The sequence below is a fragment of the Alosa pseudoharengus genome, unplaced genomic scaffold (assembly GCF_046254945.1).
Source record: "Alosa pseudoharengus isolate Yale_2024_CS ecotype anadromous, Long Island Sound unplaced genomic scaffold, YU_APseudo_1.1 YU_APseudo_1.1_scf_21, whole genome shotgun sequence".
In the NCBI taxonomy this organism is placed as follows: domain Eukaryota; kingdom Metazoa; phylum Chordata; class Actinopteri; order Clupeiformes; family Clupeidae; genus Alosa; species Alosa pseudoharengus.
The window spans coordinates 34,624,668-34,641,942 of NW_027468674.1; the positions used below are offsets into that span (position 1 = coordinate 34,624,668).

The 17,275-nt window shown below is 39.8% G+C and overlaps 2 protein-coding genes across 2 annotated transcripts in view; both read right to left on the reverse strand.

Annotated features, from left to right (window-relative positions):
* fasn (fatty acid synthase) overlaps positions 1-4,525 on the reverse strand; it is a 67,447-nt gene extending 62,922 nt beyond the window's left edge. The window contains exon 1 of the mRNA XM_076298708.1: positions 4,139-4,525. The gene's annotated coding sequence lies outside the window, so the exon portion shown is untranslated. The remainder of the gene's footprint in view (positions 1-4,138) is intronic.
* Positions 4,526-5,060: 535 nt separating this feature from the next.
* The window catches only part of ccdc57 (coiled-coil domain containing 57), a 172,608-nt gene continuing 160,393 nt past the window's right edge, over positions 5,061-17,275 (reverse strand). Inside the window, exon 19 of the mRNA XM_076298709.1 lies at positions 5,061-5,704. Coding sequence (XP_076154824.1) covers positions 5,526-5,704 — 179 coding nt within the window. The 3' untranslated portion in view covers positions 5,061-5,525. The remainder of the gene's footprint in view (positions 5,705-17,275) is intronic.

Consider the following 17,275-nt stretch of genomic DNA (forward strand, 5'->3'; position numbering starts at 1 on the left):
AAACAGTGTTGTAAGGTTGTGTGTACACATCCACTTGGAGCTCCAGTGGAATTTTAATTTCATGACGAGAATTCTTGGTCTAACCGTTCATGTGCCGTTGAAACGGCGTAAATAGGCAACCCATCAGGCCAGCACTATAACTCCGAGCGTGGTAAACAAAATTGGATATTTCAGGCAGTAAATGCTCCCGTTAAGAACCAAACCAGATTTTGTTCAAATCTACACACCTATGGCTACTGAAAAATGTAAGGTTCATTTAGCAAATGTTATTTTGAAGTGTTAAAAAACATTGTTGTTTTAGAATTTCTGAACAAAAGTGGTGATAATTAGGGGTGTTACGATACAGCAGTTTGTAGATAGTTTTTGCCTGTTAATTCTTCACCTCCACAACATGACACACAACTTGAATTTCCCCTTGGGGATCGATAAAATATCTATCAATCTATCTATCTATCTATCTATCAAAAACATTTTCATTGTGTACAGGTGGATAAGTCACAAGAAGTTTGCTATTTACAACAGCAAAGTAAAAAAATCTAAATATATCGCGACTCTAGAGCAGTGTTTCTCAAGCTTATTCAGACCAAGGACCACTTAACCAATAAAAACAACACAGACCACCTAGCTAAAAAAAAAAAAAACAGTTTATCTACTTCAACAGTATATTACACAATAGGCCTACTCACTGAACCACCTTGCTTATCGTCTTTGCACCCTGCTTATTGTGTGATTTAAATTGTCTCTCTGTCTCCTCAGATCCTGGTGAACTTTTACCACTGCACCATCGAGAGCATCCTCACCAACTGTGCCAAAGTTTGGTATGGCAACTGCTCTGCCTATGACCGAAAAGCACTGCAGAGAGTGGTGAAAACTGCCCAGGGCAACACCGGTTCCTCACTTTCCTCCATCGAGGCCATCCAGGACAAGCGATACTTGCATAAGGTGCGCATCATCAAAGACTGTTCACCCCACTCCCCTCCGGGAGGCGCTACAGGTTTCTCCGCACCCGAACCAGCAGGTTCAGAGGAAGCTTCTTTCCTGTGACTTTGCATCTGGCACTATTACATCACAATGGGCTAATTAAATTGATTTGCACCTGTATCAACTGCCAGATGCTCAACTAGGCCCCCTCAAAGAGTCAATTAAGCTGATTGCACCTGTATCAACTGCGTTCTGCTCAACTAGGCCAACTGTCTCTGTGCCTCTCCATTCTACAAGGATATAAGGCATATTCCAAGAGCTATTAACGATTTAGAATACAATCAACTGCACCTGTACTCTCTTACTGACTGCAGCAACTTCAATGGAACCTTTTCTCTGTGTCTCTCTCCATTGAACTGGATAGCTCACTTTTCTCTTCCCCACTTTCTTTCACTTCTTTTTCTTCACTTCATCCTTTAAACTATCTGTCTATCAACATCCATTAAACTATCTGCACATCTATTAATTCACTATTAAATAATTTAGCTTTAAACTACTCAACTATTGAACTGTTCAGCCATTCCAACTGTCAGTTGTCATCAACTATGACTCCCGCCCACTGTTTTCTCTGCCTAAAACTGTTTCAAAATAAAAGTCCTCAATACAATAATTCCCAATTAAATAATTTAACAATTTAAACTATCCAACTGTTTAACTGGTCAGCCATTCAAACTGTCAGTTGTCATCAATTATGACTCCCGCCAACTGTATCCTCTGCCCACAACGTTTTCAAAATAAAAGTCCTCACTGCAATAATTCCCTATTAAATAATTTAACTACTTAAACTATTCAACTGTTTAACTGTTCAGCCATTCCAACTGTCAGTTGTCATCGACTATGACTCCCGCCATATGTTTCCTCTGCCCACAACCGTTTCCAAATAAAAGTTTGTTTTGCATTTTCATGCACTGGTAATTCCTCAGAATTACATTTTCTAGTAAATTTATATTACTTTAAACCACCTCCTGTAAATCAACTGTATACTACTGTCTACACTGCACTATATTTCTTGACCTGTCTATGCACCACCTGTCTATACTTTGTATCACATTGCACTTCTCTGCTTTTTTTGCACTTCTGGTTAGACGCAAACTGTATTTAATTGTCTTTGTACTCTGTACAATGACAATAAAGTTGAATCAAATCTAATCTAAATTGGCGTATCTTAGGCAGTGTTGCAGAACTGTTTGGATTTACATACAGTACAAGTTGGTTCAATCTCATCTATATTATATTTTACCACGTCTGCTCGCCAACCACTTGGGATAGCTTGCAGACCACCAGTGGTCCCCGGACCACACTTTGTCAAACACTGCTTTTTAGGCAAAAAATACCTAAACCTGCATACTGTACCTTTATTTTTTGTTTCTAATATGTCATGTACTGAAGAACTGCAGAAATGGAACTTTATTAGAATCCATATGTTAGTTGAATAGGCTGCACATTAAATCTAGGGAACACTAGGCCTACTGCATCTGATTCAAGGATCCACAAAAACAACTGCCAAAGCTGTAGATGTGCGCCTGGTATGCCTCCATCACATGACACTGACAGAAACATGGAACCAGCTTCAGATGTGAGATAGAAAGGTTTGAAGTTGCGTGCAGCCATAAGGTACAATACAAAGTTCATGTACTTTGCATAGAGGCAATGCAATGTGCCTTTATTAAGCTAAAAACAAACAGACTTCCTCTAGATAAAAAATGACATAATTCTGAGATGATGGGCCTAGTTTCCATCTGTAAATTAATTTGACAGATCGGTGTGATTTTCATAAGTAATTTTTTTAAATTATGAATTTCAAGTACCTACCAACAAGGAAGCTTAGGCCTAAACCTCCATTTTGTCTGTGGATGCCGGCTGATTGGAGTTAACTCCACCCGACAAAAAGACAATGGGCAAAGTTTGAGAGTGGTGGAGTGCATGTGTAGTGTTGCATATGTGGTAAGCGGTAAGGTGTGATCAGGGGCACTAAGTGGGCTGATTCAGGCTAAAGTTAATTAATCTGTGATGACATCACGGCATGGAATCGCCATCATTATTAGCGAGGCCTCGCCCATATCAGTCCCCCTCCAGAGTAAAAAATAACCTGCCAAGGAGATTCTGTTCTCACACTCAGGCCCAATGACTCAAAGAAGCGCTCCTAATTATGTGCAGTCAATCTAATCAGATTTTTGAAAGACGTTTACATTAATCATTACTACAAAAAATATATATTTATATATATATATAAACTTTCAGCAACAGCTGAATTGCTTAACGTTAGGCCTACTTCCCATAGCCTACACAATGAGTGTAGCCATGCAATCCTAACCGTCGCTGCATACAATTGTTAAAGCACAAGGCATTGAATGATAGTAATTTAAGTGGTAGCAAAAAATTATCACACCAACAAATTCAAATGTAATAGGCTCGATCTGTTAGAAGACGTGTCTGACAGCACATCGCTTGAAAGTGAAACGCCAAACTTCCTCAAAATGATAGAGCATCATGACTAGGCAGCTGCAGGCCCTCAACACCTCTGCGGGTCGGATTAGACAGATCAAAGATCGATATCTTGACGCTGCAGACCTTATATTTTATACTAATGCAACAATATTTCAATAGGTTGCAATGCCCTGATGAACATCTCATGCAAAGTAACTACATTACCATGACACACTGCAGTTATAACGTTCACAAACAACGGATGTCAAAAGAAGTTAGCTTCCTGACTTGCTAGCAGGTCATCTTCAAAAGTGGTTTATTACACATAGCCTACGTTACATCATGCAAACACCGTGGACCACAACCGTAACGTTACGAATTTAAGACATTCGTTCGATTTCAAGGTTGGTCTGCGTCAGATAGCACTAGCTCTAGAAGCTATCCGTCCCATCTGCGACATGCGTCGACTGTTCCACTCATAACTTTATTTTAGAATAATAATGATAGCCTACGTTGACTCACCAGTATACGGTAACTTACACCCACACAATTATCATAGTCAAGGACCACACTGCCAAGTAGTCCTCGACGTGGAAGTAGCTATACTGCCAAATTACGTTAAGAGCTGTCATCAATTACAATAATATGTAATGCTAGCTATTAATGTGCTGACGATAGCCTATAACATTGCAAAGTATCATTGACAGCAGTTAAAGATGACGCCACTTACCTGTGAACAGTTAACGTTAACGGCACCTGACAGATCTGAATATCCTCTCCGTAAACTGTACCGTGAACTTTAATATTGAAGCAAATTGAGGACAACGCACTAATATTCCTGTGTTCGCGTTTATCCTCGTTCACTTGATTTCACCGAAGTCTCTCCTTGGCAGAACTAACCCTACACCTCAAAAATTGTCTTGCCGATTTGGTTCTTTCACTGCTTAATTTAAATGGCTGACATGCTCTGAAGCCACGCCACATGGGCTGACAACTTGGCTGTGCAGCACAGTCCAATAGGAGAGGAGGAAGGTCTCGTATACCCAGCCAAAGATGGGGTGATTGCCCGCGGTCCTGTAGTTTCATACAAAATTTGAAATGTCTAGGATGGGTTACTCGAGTTCATTCAGGAAATGCTGTTGCGTTTGAGACAGACGAATTGCATGTTCAGTCTTGCCTTCACGTTCAAGGTGATATCTAGTCATAGGATGGCTTTGTCAACAGACCAATACAAACTAACATTAGGCAACATTTCGAAACTGATGCAGAGTGGTGATTGTAGCGTGCAAGACCGGTGGATGCATTTCGGTAGGACAGGTTGCAAGATTGCACAGCATATTTTGAAACAGTAACGTTATTGAGGTTTAAGTGTAATTTTATTGTTTCAAGAATTCCCTACTTCCAGTGAATTTCCAAATTGCAATGTAGGCTACTAAACACTGCAGGGTATCAATGCTGAATGTAGCCTATCATAGACAACAAATAGGAAACGTATCAGGCTATATGATATATCGGAGCCACTATTAATTTTATGTTTTTGATTGTCATTGTAAATGAATGTGATGTGTTTGTAAGCATAACAATGAGGAGGAAATGCCGCTATTGTCAATTCAACTGTTTATTCTGAGTTGGTGAAAAGTGAGCATAAGCCTATCAAAAAACAGAGGTGTGTCCATTCCTCCAATCACAATGAATGTAAGGGTGTTGCTAGGTGATAGGGTGATGTGATGACACTGTGGGAGGTGGAGCTTCACCCAACTAATGATGTCATGTACCGCCAGAGGGTTACTAGAGTTCATAGAACTGCAGACACGAACGTGAATGATCCAATGCATTGCAAACATTTAGTAAGTATGAATACCTTATAAATTATATGAAGGAAAAAAACTGGTATCTGCAAATTACAGAGAATTAATAATAATAATTAAAAAGGCAACAACAGTGCTGTCCCGTGGCCTACAGAATTCAACCAATAACCACATTATTTTCATATAAACAATTTATTAAATATTTATCTTCCATCATATTCAAGCTAACAGTCATTCTTATATGGAAATTTAATGTATAGCCTACAAAATACAAAACAATTCTGGGGCAATATCTACTAAAAGTTATTATCAGTCTTTAATGTTGTAGTTCCTTATCTCCACTCTCTTTCCAGGAGCCCTTGTTGTTTTGACTTTGTGCATCATCCCTGCTTGTTTCTTTCCCTCCTGGTCTGATGTGTTATACTGAATTCTGGGGAAAACAGTGATGGTTATCGACTCTTTGAGCTGTGGTTTGAAGACAGGGAGTACTGGAAAAGAAAAATAAATTCAACATTAAAGATTAGGCTATGGGTCTCTTAACCTGTTGTTAAGCTCTTGTGAAAATGGCCTAAATATTTACTTAAAAGTTAAGATGTTTTACTTTTGCCTAGTTCCTCCTTAATCATGGCTAATGATATCAATCATCTCTCCAACAGACAGCCAGGTATGTTAGGTATATAGAATTAAGTTTTGCAAAAGGTACTGTAAAATGATATTAATTAATGAGGTGAGAGACAAGAAGGAAGGGGAGGATGAAAGAAAGAAGAAAGGAAACGGAAACATATTACCAATTTATATACCTTACAATAGGGAATCAACAGGAATTTGCAGGCCAAAACTTAATTCTTATTCATTGGAGCTGAGACAACGGAGGCCCAGTGGTAAATTATAATTGCAAATATGCAACTAAGTATACCTAAGAGTAAATGTATCGGTAAGTTAATTTGTTGAAAATGACACACTGATTATGTTATGACATCCTTTTTAGATTAGAGAATTGTTCAATTAGTCATCACAGTCACTTCATCACAGAATCCTCAATAACTCATAGTACCCAGGAAAGCAAGATCATATTTGTTTGTTTGATGTCAGTGGGCAATGCCCTATATATTTTTATTGTGGCAAATAGAGTTCTTTGTCTTTCCTGTCAGTACAAGAAATGGTTTATAACTTTAGTTTTCATGAAGGAGGAAGAGTTGTAAAACCAGCAACTTAAAGAGGACTTTTTATTAATAAAATAAGACATTTAAGATCATTTCATATTGAAAATGCATAGGCATGTTATGAGAGAAAGAGGAAAAGAGCATTATGTCCAATTCCAATATGTGGTTTAATGTTCTGCATTATGCCCAATATTCCAATATGTCGTTTAATGTTCTGCATTTCTCTCTAGTGGGTTACTTTGACACTAAAAGTAAGATTCTATGTAATGACTATGATATCTGTAACTGTTCCTGTGTATATCTGTGTGTGACTTTAGAGATAAGCGGGAATATTATGTCTTTGCAATGTTTCACTGTTCTGTTCTAAAACCTAGAGCATGTGACAAAACCTCAATGCATCACATCAGTATATTTATTTGACATTCATACAAACGTATAACAGTTACACTTATATTCTATTTATTTTCTTTCTTTATTGACTGTATATCTACATGATATACAGTACACACTGCACAGTCATTTAAGTCAAAGGACTAAGCATTTCACTACATATTGTACTTTGTATAAAAATGCATGTGACAAATAAATAACTTGAACTTGAAACATGATGTACAATTGCTTTCTTTGACTTAGAACACTGGGTCAAATGAAGTACAGTGAAGCAACTTTCATGGATTGCAAGACCTCAGATTTTGCCTCGTGGTCTCTTGATTGCAAAGACTCTTGGGTTTAGACCAAGACACACAGAGACAGCAGTGGTCTGATAAGCTTGCTACTGTGCCAAATCCGAGCAGAGATTCATATGATGACACAAAATAGTTTGGATACAGAAGTGGAAATGGATCTCAAACATAGACATCTCCAATGTTATGGGACATCATTAACCAGATTTATTTCAAATTAAGGATATACCATGTCACCTGGCATTACAAAGGGTCTTGGTCAGACAGCTAACCAAGGACCCATTGGCCACTATGAATAAGATCCAGAGTTTGTTTGTGGAGATGGGAGAATTCCTTAACAGAATGACAACCATCAGTGCAACTCAGTGCCTGTTTCTTCCACACACACCGTTGGGAATTGTGGGCAAATAGTTCAATCTTTGTTTCATCAGACCAAAGGATTTTACTTCTTAAGGTCTGAAAGTCATTAAGGTGCTTTTTGTAAAACTCCCAGCAGTCAATGGCTTCCGTCTGGCCACTACCATAAAGGCCTGGGGTTTGTTTCCTGAAAGCATAGTTGCTAACTATGATAGCAACTGTCCTGGTAGTGTGACTACCAAATGTGAGTCCGTAGACTTGAGCACATGCACAAACACTTAAACTCCTTATTAAAATGTAATCGAAATATGACCAAATATCAACACTGTACGAATTGTACGAACTGTACGAACACCGTGACTCAAATGCGGTCGATGCTTTTGGGAAATGGACCCCTGATTGGTAGACTGCTGCACTGATGGCTGTCTTTCTATAAGATCTAGGAAGACTCTTGGTTGTTCCAAATGTTTTCCGTTTGAGAATGATAGAGGCTACCGTGCTCAGCACTTCAATGCTGTAGAAATGTTCTTGTATCTTTCCCCAGATCTGTGTCTTGACACAATCCTGTCTTGCAGGTCTACGGACAATTGTCTCGACCTCATGGCTTGGTTTTTACTCTGACATACAACATCAACTTTGAGACCTTAAAGAGACAGATGCGTGCCTCTCCTTATACTGTCCAATGAATTCATTTAGGCACAGGTGGACTCCAATTAAGTTGTAGAAGCATCTCAAGGACTTTTGATAGAAGTAGGATGCACGAGAGCTCAATTGCAATCGTTATAACAAAGGGGTCTGAATACTTCTGTATTCTGTTGGAAGACTCATTGCACGTTGATATTACTGCGCCACCGGAAACGGGGGCTGTTTACATTTGGTTGTAGTCTTTCCGCGAGACCTTATTTTATATTGAGCGGAAGTTTATACGCGGTTGTTAGGTATTTGAAAAAATAGTTCCACAATAGCAAATAACACAGCTGGAAATCATACATTGCACCGATATATTTGTTTTTAATAATCAAAGAACACCACTAACCACTCGGTGAGTTGCACAGTTTTGAACGTTAAGGGTTGTTTTAAGGACATTTTTGTGCATGCCCATAGGCAGCCACTCTGAAGCAGTAAAGGCAATTCAAAACGAGTCAGAAAAGTCGAGACAGGATCAATCGTCAAAATTTCGGTGTCCACCACTCTAGTTTATCCAAGACAAACCAGAAAAGGGACTCAAAGTGCTAAATACCAGAATTATCCTTTAAGCTTATCTTGAAGTGTTTATGTTAGCTAACAAATAAACTGGTCAGTCAACACTGAAGCACTCTACAAGAAAGGGCAGAGCAGTCTGTATTTCCTGAGGAGGCTGCAGTCCTTCAACGTCTGCAGCAAGCTCCTCTGAATGTTTTACCAGTCTGTTGTTTTCAATTAAATTTCAATCACACATGTCTCATGGTGCTTTACAGAGTGTTAGACAATCAGAGAAAAGAAAAGAAAAGAAAAGTTGCGAGCGTCTTGTTGCCAGCGTCCTCTTCTATGCTGTGGTATGCTGGAGAGGAAGCACTAAGAAGAGGGATGCTGGGTGACTAGACAGGCTGGTAAGGAAAGCTGGCTCTGTCGTGGGAGCTGAACTGGAGTGCATCACTTCAATATCAGACAAAAGGACCCAGACAAACTAATCAACATCTTGGACAATGACTGTCATCCACTCCACAGCACTATCATGAAGCAGAAGAGCTTGACCAGTTGGAGACTACGCTCACTGCCATGCACAACTGACAGACTGAGGAAGTCATTTGTCCCCAAGGCCATACAACTCTTCAATGCATCACTTAAAGGAAGAGGAGTTAGACTTCTCTGCATAGTCTCTCCACACCTCCCTCCACACTTACACTTCTGTGACCTCTGACTGTACTGACTGTCCACTAGCCCACTGTGTTACTGCTTACACTGTCTGTCTACACTGTTTACTGGCTATATTAGCCCATATGTACAACCCCTCCCTCCATCTCCCAATCTGGACTGTGGTCTAACATCACATCATACTTGACCAATGGCTGATACCCTATTACTGCAACACTATGCTTGCATTGCTGCTATAATTCTTATATTACTATGTTTACATTTTTCTCCATTTTGTCCATATACTACACCTGTTATATTACTATGCTTACATTTTTCTATTATATTGTCCATATTTAATACTGGTCTCTTATATTGTCCATATTTATTGCTGGTCACTAGACTTTAACCCTGCACTTTTGCACTTATTTGCACTACCACCATGACACACACCTTACTGAGTACCTTACCATGGCATATTGAATCACAGGGTCAGTCCCTGCCCTGTCATTGCAAGTGCCTCATGCTTATACATTACATTCATGTGATCATTCATGCTTATACAGTACAGTACATTCATGTGAATCCTTGTTTTAGTATCTTTAGTGTCTTTTACTGTTAATTTTAGTCTTGTGGATTTGATTTTTTATCATCCTTTTTATGTTGTTGTGTGTGGTGTCATAAGCTACTGGGACCTTGAATTTCCCCTTGGGGATCAATAAAGTAAGTATCTAACTATCGATCTATCTATGTATCTATCTATCTATCTATCTATCTATCTAAAGAATGTGGTGCTATCAAAGCAAGATGCTACAGATGGCGCATGATGCACAGTGATGCCTCGTATTTTGAAAAAAAAATGCTGGAGACTTAAGTGGCATCGAAATGAGGCACTTAAATCCACGTTGTTATTCGATGTTGTTACTACCGTCTGCCTCGGTGCCGGTTACCTATTGGAACCGAGTTTCAGTGCCCAACCCTAGACTTAGCTAACCTGACTCTCGCCAGATGAATTTCGTTTCGCCTAGCTCCGCCTAACTTCACTCACATCCATCTGGGATCGGTTCCATTGAGAGTGATTTCAGCACGAGATTGTACGGTACAGCCAATCAGGACGCAGGGCGGGAGTTTCATAGATGTGACATAGCGTAGAAGCGACCGTGAGACTGTTCTCAGCGTCACGGGTTGGCTTCGATGTGAGTGGTTGAAGTAGCACGTCAATAGATGACGGACAAGTGGCTTATCCAATCTTATGCAAGGATTTTTTAATAATACCCAGCCTTCTGAAGCACCACTCCAATGGATCGATCCCAGATGGATGAGTGGAGCTAGGCGGAACGAAATTCATCTGGCGAGAGTCAGGTTAAGACTTAGCTACTCTCAATGCTTCAGTCACAGACAGAGGAGCAATTTGAGTAGAATGATGTAAGACCTGAGACAGTGCAGGCTGCATGATCACAACAGACATGTCCACTTCACATGAGGTATTGTTGTTTGTGACTCTACTAAGCCTGTTGTACTAGAACTTGTTTGATTCCGAACTCTTCGTTTTCAACCTGTTCTTCGACTACTCTTTGGATCTCGCTACTTGGATTGTTTATTGGACTTGTAACCTGCTACTTGAACTACATACAAATAACTTGGTTGCTGCATTTGAGTCTGAGGTTCATTCATTACAAATGACCTCTTGAAGCCAGACTGCATAGGGTCTAGTAGGTTATTCTGATAAAGGAAGTCACACTTCACAAGTCACAAGGAAGACCACTTTCTCCAAAACCTTTGATAAGAAAGAAAGAAGGGAGACAGGTCTGTAGTTCTTCACATCAGTTGGATTAAGTGTACTTTTCTTTAGCTAAGGAGTAACCCGTGTCTGTTTAAAAGAAGAAGGAACAATTCCAGAACCGAGTGAAGTATTAAACACATGTGTGACTGCCCAGGATGGGACAGGATCCAAATGGCATATTGTTGGACGACTTTGATGAAGCAGTTGAGAGACTGCTTCCTCATCAAGAGGAGAGAAATAGTCCAACGATGCCGTCATGCTAACACAAGGCAAAGGCCCCCTTATAGGTTCAACCTGAGCACTTATTTTAGCAACTTTTTCAATGAAGTCATCTGCTGACAGTGAAGTAGCTGATGGCAGTGGTGGAGGATTGAGAAGAGACTTGAATGTGGAAAAAAGTTTTCTACTGTCAGTGGCGCTCTTAATCTTGCTCTGATAGAATGCCTTTTTTGCAAGTGTGACAATGGATGAAAAAAGATGAAAGCAAAGACTGGTAGTTACTAAGATCATTTCCATCTCTAGATATACGCCATTTCCTCTCAGCGGCTCTAAGTTCCTTTCGTACTGATTCGTACTGATATACTGTTCGTCAGCCATGGATGATGAGGTTTAGAATCAGTGGGTCTTGAGAAAAGAGGATTGCAGCATACAGACAAGATGCCAGTGTAGAGCTCTGTAGCATCATTAACCTCATGTGTCAAGAATGAGCTCGGAGTAGGTAAAGCAGATGTTACTAATGTTGGAAAAAATGGTCGTTTGAGAGGCTTCTGAGGTTACGCCGGAAAGAAATTGTCGGAAGAGGAGCTGCTGGGTTATCTAGGAGACTAGGGATGGGCATTCGATTCAATTTTCTTAGTCGATCGTCGGGAGAATTAACGATCGACTATCGATTAATCATTAACTCATTGAATGCCAAGCTGTTTTCGGAAGCTTTGTCCTAGAGTGCCAGCAATCTAGACCATTGTTAATGATTTTTATACAGCCACAGCATATTCTGTAGCTATGAACACATACAATGGCTCGTTTGAAAGGTGAGACTTTAAGCTCTCAGTGGGTGCAAACCGTGTATTTCTACACACTTCTGTTCCTGAGAAATCACAAGCTAAACAGTGGCTAGTTTTCATCAAAATCACTGTTTTTTTTCTAGAAATGTTGCCTGTAAAGTTTCCGGGAAGTGACCTAGCGAGACCTGGCAAGACTGCCTAGTGATAGACCCACGAAAATGGCCTGGTTTTGAGCTGACGTGCATGTGTCACTGATTTGACCCAAAGCGGCAACCGAGTTATGATAAAATGTCCAGATAAAATGTCCAGATTGTGCGTTTTCATGAGTTTTCGATCGTCATATATTTCATTTCCATTCATCACAGAGTTCCCAAAAGCACATATAAGGTGTGTTAGAGTGTCTAGTTTCGTAATTTAAAAAAAAAAGCTAAAAACGTAATATTACGTTTTTTGGCACTCAACTAGAGTAGAGGTGAATTACTGCTGCGCGTCGGGGTCCGGTTCGCCCTGTCGGGACTTATTTTCCCAATAAAGACCGGTCTATACATTATCCCTTACGTATAAACTCAAAAACAATTTTGGCATATGGCTATTCAAAACTATCTATAGCCTACGTTCTTAGATTAAAAGGGTTCACTCCAAATTATTGTCTAGGTGTAGGTGGTCATAAAATAAATTAGTATCAACATAATATAGCCTATTGTCTCCCATAAGTCCCAAAGTAAATGTGAAATATAATTATCTAAAAATGCAATGGCACATCTGAGTCAATGGGCTACTCCAGTGCCAAAAAGAGAGAACATGGTCAAGCAAATAATTTTTGCTTCATAAAAATGTATTTGTTTTATGATGTAACCTTTGCAGATGATTTCTTATCTTTTGCTACTGGGAATGTCCAACCATTCCAGGATACACAAATACGGGTCAGCTGAATGTAGGCTAGTTTACCTCCCAGTGTTAAACTCAGTGATTAAGAATACTTCACAACTTGTATAGTAAAGTGATATTCGACTTCATAAGATATTCATGAAATATTTACAAAGGCTGGAGAGATTAAATTAATGGTATCCAGGTTACACAAATACGATGTTGGACTTTTATTTTGACAAGTTGTCATCATTCTGTCTTCCACATTCATGAAAGGTTTGGTATGAATGTTGAGTCATGTCTAATGAAACAGTCATGAATGCTTTATGTGCAGTTTATGACAGCTGCTATGAATGTGTTATGGACTCACCCGTCAAGTAAAGTGTTACCGAATTATCCTTTGGCTGGCATCAGATATAATATAGCCCACTGGCAAAACATACAGTATTTACGGTCACTGAACAGCCTACCAAATGTGCATGACCCTTTATCAACAGTAGGACATGTCTTTCAATAAAGAGTATAACTAAAAAATCCATTATCAAGGTGATAAGCTATGTAGCCTAAATACTTTGTATGGGAAGCGAACCTGTGAAGACGCAGGAATATAATTCCTTTCCCATGCCGTCTCGCTACATGTTGCACCATCACATAACGTAAATGACGCAGAGTAGCTGGAAATGAAGATTCCTAGAACCACATGCATGTCAAGTTAAAACATTTTGGGCCCCATCATGACATTCTAAAGTGCATCGTCACTCGTCAAAAGTCTATTCAAATTTAGTAGGATGTCCAGTTCACATTGGGAGGGGTTTCGTTCTCAAAAGTGGAGCGCATGGCGTAACAAGGTGTTCCTAGGTCTTTTAATCAGGCATATGGGTGTGTTTGGGGCGTAACATCATTTTAAACCAATGAGAATGACATCTGTCATTCCCTTTAACGGCGCAACGCGTGATATGTCAAATAAATGCATCGGTATTTTGGCATTCAACGGCGCATTTGAAGGAGGCTGCTTGCGAGACCGTATGGAATAGTCATTCTTAAACCATGCTTTACTAAAACCTAGCATAGCCTTCACGCATTTGCACTCGTCTATTATTTGAACTCATTGGCAAAGTGAAACTAACTTCACCAAGGAGTCAGTCAACGACAAGACAGTTATATGCAGTTACTTTCACTATTGACTGACAATGGGTTACCATCGAAAACATAGGCTGGAAAAAGCAACACTTAATGTTGCTCAAATGACTGAATAAAACAACATCCTGCAGAGGAGTTGCTTATATCTCGTGACAGTGCGTCTTCAGCTGTGCTCCATACGTGTCTCTCGCCTCTCCCCTATCACTTTTAGCCGTCATTACCAATTTGCAAATGATGGTGAATAACTACTCATCATGAGATGTACAGTATTTCGTAATATCTTTATTCTAATTATGTTTCCCATTGTAATAGTGCAATTTAATGCTTTGCATGGACGTGCGCTGGTGTGCGTTCATGAATGATAGAAGGATGGTGCGTGCACCTGCCAATATGACTGTTGACATGCGCTCTTAAAATAGCATATGAACAACTCGCCATTGACTTCTGACCAGGTTTAGGTGGTGTATGATAGCGATTTTTAGACAATGCGCGAGTCCCCTCCCTAGGTTGTTAATTGCCACACCCCTGGGCGCAATGCTTAAAAAATAAACGTGCAAAATACCGAATTCAACTTTCCGCGGGTGAATAACAAGTATTACGCCATGCGCTGGTGACCCAAAATACAGCCCTTTAAGTCACATAATTTTCATAAATTCTTTGGAGCTAGTGAATGTGTAAATCCATGCTTGGTGACATTGTCGGAAAAAAACAAAAACATTTTTACTTCTATTTTTGAAGTTGTAGGCTACAAGTGACAAAAGCACAGGTTGACGGAACCATCATTTTGGACTCGTTTTCCGACTGATTGTTTTTTTTTTGCAACACAGCTAGTGTCATGTCACTCTTATGTCGATACTGTCAAGTAAAGTGTTAACGAAAGTTAACCTGCTACGGACTAGGTTAGTTCTGTGGCATACATTCCCATAGTTACCAAGCTGGGATTCACATTAACCTTACTAATGGAACGGAACTCTCACTAAAATTAGCGAGACTTATCGAAATAAGCCAGGTTTGGCCTTTAGCGAGGTTGATGGAATACCCCTCTGGAGTCTGGACTATACAAACATAACAAACTGTTCAACCCCTTCACCAACGAGATGCATGTTTAGGAGAGTTTAAAGGGGAGGGAGTAGTGAGCTAGCTCTCTGTTTTGTTTGAATGTCAACAGAATTGACGTTCCCTAACATCGCCTAGAGCGCCATTAATTAATGAAACAAAACTTGAAGAAAAAATACAGAGGACATGACCCTGGTGTCCTCTATGGTAGCCATGCATGTAAGCCACTCTTTCTTCCTCTCTCTTAAACACGTCCCTGTCCCACATGTCCCTGTCCCATACTAACAGTAGTAGTAACAACAGTCAGTAAGTAAACTGCCAGCAATTAGCATAGAAAAGTTTTAGCTTACTTCACATGTAAGGCTTATGTATAATATGATATCGCATTGAGGGTCCAGTCCTAAAATCTCTTCCCCTTAGCTTTTGCAGCTGTAGTGTTGCGCCGTCGAGCTTGTTAAAGTTTGGCAGTGACATCGATGGTAGTGTTTGATTGATTTTTCAACGTTATTTGGACTGATAGGGTTTCCAATGTAGACTGGATCCCTGAAGATGACAGATGTAACTTGAATTGTTTGAATATATGTTCATGATTTGATGTAGTGTTTGAGGCATATTAAAACAATAATTGGCTATTTTATAATAGGTCTACTTGAAATACATTTATTATGACCGCCGCTAGCGAAGATAGTGAAGCGGTAATTTAGGGATTGTCAAAGTTTTTTTTTTTTTTTTTCGTCATCTACTTCCTGAATTTTTGGTCAACGATACCCGGGACACCGAAACACCGGGGCACATGAAATTTGGTGGGTATGTAGCCCCACTAGACTTTTACGGGAAAATTTCGCTTGGTCCCCGGGGGCCACTCCCCCCGCGCTGGGCCCCCCGAAACCCAAAAAATGCAGTTTTTCCTAAATAACTACCTGAACCATGGCACTGAGGATGAATAATTTTTTATGGTATGTTGGTCTCAAGGGCCCACATCAACCTGGCCCATAATCACTCATTTGTGATTTGCACCCCCCCCCCCAGTAAAAAATGAAAATGCAATATCATTCTGCTTTAATCACCCCTATCTTCAGTTAAGATGTTCAGAACTGCACCAAATTTTATGTGTATGATTAACCTGGCATTCTCTGGGGGTAGATGGGTCTAAAAAAATGTAAGTTATGTGTACATTTAGTGACTGTACACTCATTGTAGATGGCGGTGCACACATATACACACGCACACACACACAGGCACGCACATACTATCGGTATCGGCATTTAGAACGGCCGATACATAATTACAAATTCAGTAGGATTAAAGGAAAGCCGTCTCAGTCTCACGCATGTATAGCCATAGGCAAAACTGTATCGGACCGGTGTAACGTTGGTAAATCATCCATCGATGATTTTTGTAGCACGTGCAACAAATAATATTACGATTATGTGTACAGCCCTGCCTTGGATACATCTCTCAAAGTGCGCTCTAAAATATTTTGTTTAGATGTAGATCATCACGGGTGCGTTCATTTTGAAAATAGAGTATTGAAGTAGCCTAGTGGGTGTTTGGGAATGAACGTTAGCTCAGATGCCTTTTGAGACTTTTTGTGGTCTTAATGCAACACTTTACAAAGCACTGACAGGGCCACCAAGGACTGTGACCAAATCAACAGCAGAAAAAAACCTTTCTGTGCAGCCGCACACACACACACAGGCATGCCAAAGAAGCATACACAAAAGTTTCAAGAGTGGGGGATGGAGTAAAAGATGGTGACAAATTGATTAGTGTGATTTATTTTCGCGGAACGGATGTACAGGACTGAGCGGCGGTCATATTTTGTACCGCTATGCGGTACATCTAGTTTTTATTCGTATACATTTCACCTTATTTTATAAACCGTTCAGATGTATGCGGCTTGAATGCAATGCAGTAGCAAAATACATACTTTTTTTTTGCAAATAAAACTCAATAGCCTATTTCAAAATGAAAAATAAGGGCAAATCATGAATTTGTATGACTTGAATTGACTTGCTTGACCCAAGCTATGACTTGATTTGACTTGCTTGATTGTCGCAAAAACGACTTGGACTTGCTTGAGACTTGGTTAAGATTTCAGATTTCCTTGTGATTTGCACATGTGTGACTTACTGCCACCTCTGTAAAACACCATCCATTGCCATTGGTTGAG